Source organism: Entelurus aequoreus, linkage group LG16 (genome assembly GCF_033978785.1).
Source record: "Entelurus aequoreus isolate RoL-2023_Sb linkage group LG16, RoL_Eaeq_v1.1, whole genome shotgun sequence".
NCBI classification, from domain to species: Eukaryota; Metazoa; Chordata; class Actinopteri; order Syngnathiformes; family Syngnathidae; genus Entelurus; species Entelurus aequoreus.
Genome location: NC_084746.1, coordinates 31,747,027 through 31,757,775, shown reverse-complemented (window position 1 = coordinate 31,757,775; position 10,749 = coordinate 31,747,027). Strand labels below are relative to the sequence as shown.

At 42.0% G+C, this 10,749-nt stretch overlaps 1 protein-coding gene across 1 annotated transcript in view; it reads right to left on the bottom strand.

Moving 5' to 3' along the window:
* The window catches only part of LOC133631206 (dipeptidyl aminopeptidase-like protein 6), a 144,866-nt gene that overhangs the window by 4,626 nt on the left and 129,491 nt on the right, over positions 1–10,749 (bottom strand). The window contains exon 2 of the mRNA XM_062023365.1: positions 5,000–5,114. Coding sequence (XP_061879349.1) covers positions 5,000–5,114 — 115 coding nt within the window. The remainder of the gene's footprint in view (positions 1–4,999; positions 5,115–10,749) is intronic.

Below are 10,749 nucleotides of genomic sequence, written 5' to 3'. Positions count from 1 at the left end.
ACTCATCTGGATATCTTCGCAGAGCTGCTGCCAATAGTTGTTTGCACACTGTCTGGCAATGCGCTGTGTGGAACGAGTACTCTTGAGTGTTGCAAGTGACTGAGCATTTGTACATCTCTTGTATGCCAAAAATGCTTTGCGTTTGGCCTCAATTGCTGGTTCCATGATTGGTAGATAGGCATTAAACCAGTCGTGACTAGTTCTTTCCCTCTTCCCAAAAGTAGAAATAGCTGTATTGTAAATTGCTTCTTTCATGGCGTTCCATTTTGCTGTAGCATTATGCTCCGGCAGGTTTTGAAGAGCTTGGTCCAGGGTTGATACATAATCATCCACCTTGCATGAAATTGACATCTTTGATGTGTCAATGCAGGCACGACTCTTTGCTTTGGAGCGATGAATTTTAAGGGGCTGAAGGCACACTTTGGCGCTCACAAGGGCATGGTCCGTATTGCAATCTGCACTATGATAGCTTCTAGTAATAAGAATGTTATTTAGTGACGACCGCCTAGTGATTATCAGATCAAGCTGATGCCATCGATGAGACCTGGGATGTTTCCATGATACTTTGTGCGATGGTTTGCTATTAAAAAAGGTGTTTGTAATACAGAGGTTGTGATAGGCGCATAGCTCCAGCAGCCTCTGGCCATTTATGTTCATCTTTCCGATGCCATGGTGTCCCAAGCAAGATGGCCATGATGCATGCTCTGCGCCTACTCTGGCATTAAAATCGCCAAGGACGATTAAGCACTCATCTTTAGGAAAACCCTTGATCTGCTCATCAAGTTGCTCATAGAATCTATCCTATGCTGACATCAAGCCTGGCAAGCTCCTTATCTATGATGGCCGTCTTTCTGGCGTCGTCCACTTCACGAAGGTCATCAGAGATTCCTGTACACATAGTTCGCACATTCCAGCTTGCTAATCGAAGAGCTGGAGTCTTCTTTCTTTTCTTGTTTTGTTTGTCTGGTACATAAAATTAACCGTCTGCTTTTCATGCCTTTGCAGTACACTAAGCTCCAGGCACCCACTGAAGCAGGCAAACGTTGGCGGGACGACACCTTTTTGACCAGGGGCTGCCTGGCTTAAGGCGGATGGTAGTCGACCGATGAGACACGATGATCCCTTCCACCGGCGAAACTGACCCGTGGCGCCCCTTTCCTACGCCAATTGGATGGGGGCTTATAACCCGTAACTGTCAGAATCCGTGTTGTTTCCACACTTGGTTAAAGTGAAGCTGGAGTGTCCTCTCCAGAGCGTAAGCCTGGGCATTACATACGGAGATCCTGGGTTGCCCAGTCGTCAGGATCCCCCTCTCGGCCTTGCTGATAAAATCCAAAGGAATGCTGAGCAGGACGTTTGGCATCAGGTTGGCTGCAGGAGCTGCCGAAACATTGTTTGCAAGGCACCAATCCGCTTTCGGGGCTCCACTCCAGATTTTGGAAGGTTTACTCCTTTACACATGGTCCATCCATCCATCCATCTTCTTCCGCTTATCCGAGGTCGGGTCGCGGGGGCAGCAGCTTAAGCAGGGAAGCCCAGACTTCCCTCTTCCCAGCCACTTCGTCCAGCTCCTCTCGGGGGATCCCGAGGCGTTCCCAGGCCAGCCGGGAGACATAGTCTTCCCAACGTGTCCTGGGTCTTCCCCGTGGCCTCCTACCGGTCGGACGTGCCCTAAACACCTCCCCAGGGAGGCGTTCTGGTGGCATGACCAGATGCCCGAACCACCTCATCTGGCTCCTCTCGATGTGGAGGAGCAGCGGCTTTACTTTGAGCTCCCCCCGGATGGCAGAGCTTCTCACCCTATCTCTAAGGGAGAGCCCCACCACCCGGCGGAGGAAACTCATTTCGGCCGCTTGTACCCGTGATCTTGTCCTTTCGGTCATAACCCAAAGCTCATGACCATAGGTGAGGATGGGAACGTAGATCGACCAGTAAATTGAGAGCTTTGCCTTCCGGCTCAGCTCCTTCTTCCCCACAACGGATCGATACAGCGTCCGCATTACTGAAGACGCCGCACCGATCCGCCTGTCGATCTCACGATCCACTCTTCCCTCACTCGTGAACAAGACTCCGAGGTACTTGAACTCCTCCACTTGGGGCAGGGTCTCCTCCGCAACCCGGAGATGGCACTCCACCCTTTTCCGGGCGAGAACCATGGATTCGGACTTGGAGGTGCTGATTCTCATCCCAGTCGCTTTACACTCAGCTGCGAACCGATCCATGGTCGTTGAGTCTATATATATGTATAGACCTCCTCCGCCCTGGCCGTTTGCTGGTTTGTTCAGCTCATCCGCCCAACGGTGCAGTGTAAACACCAAGTCTACGGGTATTACATACCCAGGTTTGTAGTCAGAGTTGTCCTTCTCCTAGGAAGACGTCCGGCCAAGGATGTTGAGCTCTTCCTACCCTGCTAGATGGCCGATGGGCGAGTGCCCTTTGGCCTTTGGCGAATCTTGTTTTTATGTATATACGTATATACGTATATATTTTATATATATATATATATATATATATATATATATATATGAGGGTTGGTGTCATGTACATATACATATTTATACACATATACATACACATAAATATATATATATATATATACAGTATATATGTGTATATATGTGTGTGTGTATATATATATATATATATATATATATATATATATACAGTATATATGTGTATATATGTGTGTGTGTATATATATATATATATATATATATATATATATATATATATATATATATATATATATATATGTATATACACATATATATATATATATATATATATATATATATATATATATATATATATATATATATATATATTATATATGTATATACGTATAAATAGTATATATGTGTAAACATATGCGTATATATATATATATATATATATATATATATACACGTATATATATATATATATATATATATATATATATATATATATATATATATATATATATATATATATATATATATATATATATATATATATATATATATATATATATATATATACACGTATATATATATGAGGTTTGGTGTCATGTACATATACATATGTATACACATATACATACACATAAATATATATATATATACAGTATATATGTGTACATGTGTGTGTGTATATATATATATATATATATATATATATATATATATATATATATACATATATATGTATATACGTATAAAGTGTATATATATATACATATATGTATATATTATATGTGTATATACGTATAAATAGTATATATGTGTAAATATATGCGTGTATATATATCCATCCGTCCATCCATTTTCTACCGCTTATTCCCTTCGGGGTCGCGGGGGGCGCTGGAGCCTATCTCAGCTACAATCGGCCGGAAGGCGGGGTACACCCTGGACAAGTCACCACCTCATCGCAGGGCCAACACAGATAGACAGACAACATTCACACTCACATTCACACACTAGGGCCAATTTAGTGTTGCCAATCAACGTATTGTGAGGCAGACGCACTAACCCCTCCTCCACCGTGCTATATATCCTATGTAGATATTGCACCAAAAACCAGACATTTGCAGCTAGAATAGTCATTTACCACATTAGCAATGTATAGAGTGTATTTCTTTAAAGTTAAGACTAGTTTAAAGTTATCTTCATTGAAACGTACAGTGCTTTTCCTTCAAAAATAAGGACATTTCAATGTGACCCCAAACTTTTCAACGGTAGTATATATATATATATATATATATATATATATATATATATATATATATATATATATATATATATATATATATATATATATATATATATATATATATATATATATATATTTATATGCATATAACACATACTAAAAAGAAAAAGAAATACTTGAATTTACAGTGTTCATTTATTTGACAAAAAAAATAAACTACAGTAACAAAGTGAAGTAAAGTAACAAATAGCTGTCCACAGTTCCCGTGCAAATGATGGCGATCGGCAAAAAGGGCATACATTGCTACATCTGACAAAGGTAATTTTTTAGTTACTTGGTAATTATTGATAACAATGCTAAAACTCACTCAGTATACTTAATATTTAACTGAGTAGAAGTTGAATTCGTCATGTTACAGAAGAATTATCCAACTGTTTTCGTGGCCGTGAACGCATTACTGGCCTGAGCCAAGTGTGTGGGTTTTTGGACGCAAATGAAAGGGAGCGGCTGCTGTCAACACGGCTTATAATTTGTTCATTTTGTCTCACCAAGACGTACTGTAATGACATGCTAGAGACTCAAAGCACTTTACAGAGTGAAACCCATTATCTCCATCTTTAAGCTACATTTAAACCAGTACACGTGGCACTGGGAGCGGGTCGGTAAAGTGTCTTGCCCAAGGACACATGGCGGAGGCGAGAATCGAACCTGGAACCCTCAAGTTGCTGGCACGGCCATGTGTTGTGTTCGTGTTAGGTTGTCCAACTATTTGTGTGTCCGTGAAAGCCTCAGGGACGACTGGAAGAGAAGTGACAGTTGTGGAGCTGAGACGTTTTATTTTGGCGGGGTTGCAGCCCACAGTAACCGCTTTGTGCTAGATACTTGTCTGTAGTCGTCGTTTTGGTGTGGGTATGGTGGGCATACTTCTCATACTCTTTATAACTTCTTCAAATACGTTACGATATGTTTGTTTATTGTGTAAACTCAGCAGGGACAACAACGTCTTACAATATATTAACTCTTCACAATCCTGTGACAAATATTACTTCAACCAATGGTGAGAAAACTTAATTAAAAGCATGTTCGCAATTTAAAGCAAAACAAAAAGCTGAAAGACAGTTCGTATCTTAAGGTACTCACAACCGTTTATTGTTTGTGTCTTTTTTTTTTTAATCACAATGATTTTTGGGACCTCTGTGTATTTTGATTCAGGATTATCACAATCTTCCAGTTACACAATCAGTCAAGAGGATCGTGTGGCCTCAGTGGGTGGGGTAAGTGTGTGTGTGTGTGTGTGTTGTGTACATACGAGGGGTGAGCAGGATGACGGAAGTGACAATCAAGGAGCAGATGAAGAGGATGACCAGCAGGGCAATGGCGATTCCTTTCCAGTTCCTCTGCGGTGGAGCACTGCCCACCAGGTCCTAATGAACGACAACAAATAATGACATGAAATTATTTAAGCACAACATGGATCCAGCTGAGCGGCACTATGGTTTTTAACACAGACAGCAGTGTTTCCCCCAGATGATCCCCTATGTGCACATGTCAGGAGGAAGGAAGACATGCCAGGAAAACAGTGGGCGGCTAATCGGCCATACATGCAGCACTGTATATGGTCCTTAAGTGAGGAGGTTGCAGAGGCTGCCCGCCTCGCCTACACACTCCTTTCAAAGCCTTCTGATCTACTCTCAAGCCATAAAGTGTCATTTAATGGCTTTGCAAGCACACACAGAAGGTTTGCTGGAACAACTTCAAACGCAGGTTAACCTTATAAAGAACAGTATATGGCTACTATGAAGAGGTTTCTGCATCCAGATCCAAATTCCAATATGTATGTATGTCTTTATTTTATTTAATTATTTGTATTTGTTATTTTTAATTTAATTTGTTTTTCATTTTATTATTATTTTTTTAAATTTTTTTTATTTTATTTTTTTTAAAATTATTGTTATTTTTGTTTAATCTTATTATTTATTTGTGTGTGGCGTCGCGCGGGTCTCGCTTCCTGTTGGGTGGGGTCCGTGCCCGTGTGGCCCGACCTTGCGCTGTGGGGTCTCTGTTGGCGACTTGATGTGGTGGCGGCGCGGCGCCCGTGTCTGGTCTGGATACTGTGTCTCGGTTGTTTGGGCGGTGGTGTGTTTGTGCGGGTTTGGGTTGGGGTGGTGGGGTCTTTTGGCGGGGGGGGGGGGGGGTGTTGGTGTCTCTTGTTTGCGTGTTGGCGTTTGGGCTTGCTGGCGGGCTGGCGCTGGCTGGTATCTGTGATCCTGTTGGCGTGTGGTTGCCGGTCGCGGTTTTTTTTTTGATCGCTTTGATTTGATTGGGTGGTGCTGGCTGTCTGTGGGTGTTGTGGCTGCTGTTTCTGCTGCCGTTTGTTTGTGGTGTGGGCGCCCGTGGCTGCTGGGTCTGGTGCAGGGGGGTGGCTGATGTTGTGACTGGTGGCAGCGCGCGCGCGTGGTGGTTGTCGGGGCTGACAAACTGTGTATATGTATGTGTATGTGTGTATGTGTGTGTGTGTATGTATGTATGTATGTATGTATGTATGTATGTATATATATGTGTATGTGTGTGTATGTGTACATGTGTATGTTTATGTGTATGTATATATATATGTATGTATATTTCTGGGGGTACGTTCTGGGCCTGCCTGTCGGGTGGGGGTCGGCGCCTCAGGCTACTGCATCCGGACTGCGTGTCTGGAGCTCCTGGGTCCCGCCGTCCATCCCTTCCGGTTGGTTGGGGCCTGCTGGGTCTGGTCCCTGCGTCTACTGTGGTGGCTTGGTGCTGCAGGGTATTCCGAGGTGCTGCGAGTCGGCCAGTTGTTGGGGTAGCGACCTTGTGTGTCAGCATGTCTGTGATCTTCTTTTAATTATTTATTTATTTATTTATTATTATTATTTTTTTATAAATAGATTTAATTATTTATTTATTTATTTCCCCCCCCCCTTTTTAAAAAAAATATATTTTATTAATATTATTATTATTATTATTATTATTATGTATTTATTTATTTTATTTATTTATTCCCCTACCTCAGGGGGGGGGGACTCGGCGGGGCGGTTGCTGGTTGTTCCATCTCCATCGTTGGGGTCCCTGCGGGTGGGGTGGGTGGTTCCTGTGGCCCCGTGCTGGGTGGTCCTGTGGCGGCCGGCTTGGGTGGGGTGGCCGTGGGCTGGCCTCGCCGCGCTCTCCGGGGGTGGGGGGGGGGCTCGTGGGGGCCCTGTTGCCGGTGGGGCGGGGGCGGTCTTCCCGTCCGGTTGCGGGGGGTCTCCGGGCCCCTCGGGCGGGGCGTCCCGCCTTTCTGTCCGTGTGAGGTGTGGTCTCTCGCTGGCTTGGGGTCTGGCTTCCCCCTGTTTTTCTCGTGCCTTGTCCTCTGCCGGGTGCGTCTGTCTGCGGCCTGCTGCTGGCCCTTGTGGGCGGCACGGTGGGCCAGGCTCTGGGGTTCCTGTCGCTGTCCGGCTTGGCTGCGTGGGGGCGGTGGCCCCTGGTTCCCTGGGCACCACACCTACTGTTTGTGGGATGGGTTCTCTGGGAGGCTGGGGCCGTACTCTGGCTCCCGCACACACTGGGAGTCAAATGTATTGTACATGCAAATTCACATATACTCACACACATACATACAGACATACGTAGGTACCTACGCTCCCACATACATATACAAATAAATACAGTACATATTTACACACTCAAAGTTCGTACATCCACACGCACATTTCATTATACAAACATACTGTATACACATACTGTACATATACATTCACTGTAAAAACATACATATACACATACTGTACATATACATTCACTGTACAAACACACACATACACATACTACACATACATTCACTGTACAAACACACACATACATATACTGTACATATACATTCACTGTACAAACACACATTTACACATACTGTACATATACATTCACTGTTCAAACACACATACTGTATACACATACTGTACATATACATTCGCTGTACACACATATACACATACTGTACATATACATTCACTGTACAAACACAGATATACACATACTGTACATATACAAGTACATATGCACACATACACTCATGCACATAATCACGTTTCATCAAACATATATTAACGTTGTTGCCCTAGGGTAAACTGGGTATAACACATGGCACACCGACAAAGCTTAACCTATTGTTACTATAACAATCTACAAGGTTAAGGTTGCTTCTCTTTCTTCCCCTCCATTTTTCTGCATTCTTTCGTATCTCAAGTTATCATTACGTATATGTATTGTTGCATTTGAACAATTGTATTGTTGATAATAAAGGTAAAGTACTGGTATTGTTTATTATCAATAGCACTATTTCTATTGGTATTCATATTGCTCCATTTTTAGTGTAATAATGCTCATTGTCATTTCTGTATTTTTATTTTTATTTTCGCTAACTGCTTATTTGCTATTACTTTTACCATCATATTTGTACATGTCGTATTTGCTGATGTTGCTCTGTTGTTGTTGTTGTTGTTGTTGTTGTTTTTGTCTCTCTGTCTAATCCCCCTCTTGTCCCCACAATTCCCCCCTCTGTCTTCCTTTTTCTCTCTTTCTATCCCCTCCTGCTCCGGCCCGGCTGCACCAAATGATAATATAAATACATTTAATAAAGTCAAAATACAAGTAAGGCAACAAGAGAAGTATCCTACACTTCTCTTTTGTAAAGTAAATCTGAACAGCCGATATGGGCATCTACATCTGCTATGTGATTTGCCCGAGAAGCTGGGCAGGACATTATAAAAAAAAAACAAAAAAAAAAAACTAACAAAAAAAAAACAAATTCCAATATGTAGTACAGTAGGAGGCAGGGTTGTCTCGATACCAATACCGGTACCAAAATGTATTTAAATACTATTCTATATGAAGGGGACCACAAAAAAAAGGCATGATTGGCTTTATTTTAACAAAAAATCTTAGGGTACATTATTTCTTATTGCAATCAAAGAATAATTGTGTCCTTAAATAAAATAGTAAACATACAAGACAACTTTTCTTGTATTAGTAAGTAAGCAAACAAAGGCTCCTAATTAGTCTGCTGACATATGCAGTAATATACTGTCATTTATCATTCTATTATTTTGTCAACATTATGAAGGACAAGTGGTAGAAAATGGATTATTAATCTACTTGTTCATCTACTGTTAATATTTGCTTACTTTCTCTTTTAACATGTTCTATCTACACTTCTGTTAAAATGTAATACTCACTTATTCTTCTGTTGTTTGATACTTTACATTAGTTTTGGATGATACCACAAATTTAGGTATCGATCCGATACCAAGTAGTTACAGGATCATACATTGGCCATAATTTAAGTTCTCATGCGTCCAGGGACGTAGTTCCTAAGTTTATAAACATAATATGAATTTTTTAAAAAGGAAAAAAGATATAGATGTAGATACACTATTGTACTTGGTATCATTACAGTGAATATCAGGTGTAGATCCACCCATGGAATTTGTTTACATTCAGGCGTGCTAACTTTTGTTAGCGGTGACGTCGGTGAGCTATTGTATCCTCCTACGGTGTGTAGTGAAGCATGTTTAGCTATTCCTCATCCTGCAGGGATCATACTTGTAAGAAACTCATTTTATTTGTCGCTATGGAGGCGAGGATTAGTGATTTAGAAGTAGCTAAAACACTGCAGATTGCGGATGGACATTAGCTGCTAACTAGCTAGCCATGTCTTAAAGCACCTCTTCCTGAGGGCGTTTCAGTGTTGTATCTTCACCTTTATCGTTAGTTTTTAGACCAAAATGCGTCCGTTCTCCCTTTTCTGTCTACACACCGCGTCTGCTTGTTAGTACTCCTTGACTGTGCGCTGCCGAACATGCTCCTCTGCTCGTAAAACCAGCAATGTTATGACGGGACGACGCGCCATCATGCCTGTTAAAAAAATAAATATGGAGAACCGGTACTTTTCAAACAGAGTATAGTACCGTTTTTGATTCATTAGTACCGCAATACTATGCTAATACCGGTATACCATACAACCCTAGTAGGATGTGTTGTTTGTTCTACAATAACACCAGTATTTGATAACAATCACAGAGTAGAACACCTACTGTACATCAGCGAGTCGAGACAGAAAGCAGCAGGCCTGTCAATAAGATGACGTATTGCGGAGGAGGAAACCATAAGTACGTTTTGCACATTGCACCCATAGTATGATATCCCCCCTCCCCCAGGAGGCAACATGAAAGGTCTTTAGGTCATTTAAACGCATGGCCTGCCAGCTGAGGTGCAGAAGTGAGCTGGTACGCAGAAGAGCGTGACAGCTGTCTGCGTGCACCATCACCGTGCTGATAGAAAGTCTCTCTGCCGCCTGCCAGGCATGTGGGTAAATATTCCGTTCCGGTCGCGTCTCCTCCCTGTGACTAAATCGTCCTGCCCGCCTGATCACAAGGAAGGAGGTGAAATTATTCGAGACAGGCATTTTTGTGAGAAGATTTACTCGCATCACCCATTAGGCCTGCAGGATGATGCAGATTGTGGAGGAGAATGCGAAAAGTAGAGCACCAACAGGCCAGCATGGTTGGAACCAATAGTACTTTGTGGTGGAGAATTGCGACAAACAGAGTGCTAAAAACAACCGGAAGAAGTTGTGGTCTATGTGCTAACTAATCTTATTCCGCTTGATCCGGCCCGCGAATGAATTATCTATGGCCCCCGACATGATATTTGATTAGTATTAGAACCGGCCCGCAGGCCACAGCCGCCTGCTGCTGTTTTGCATGCACCAATACTCCATCAATGTTGGCGCTAGGAATTTTCAAAATGGGGTCCTGGGACCCCATCAAGTCATAAAAATGGGGTCCTACAGTAAATTTTTGGGGTCCCACTTTTTTGTAACCGTTTTGAAAACAAATGATAAATGTATGGATTATCCTGTTATATCTCACATTCTATATTGTGTTTTGGAAAAAGGTTGTCATAAACGTTACTTAATTCATTAAAAAAATAATACAAAAGAAAACACATTTTCATGCGTATGTAAATGTACTCAGTTATAAACATTCATTCACTGTCTTC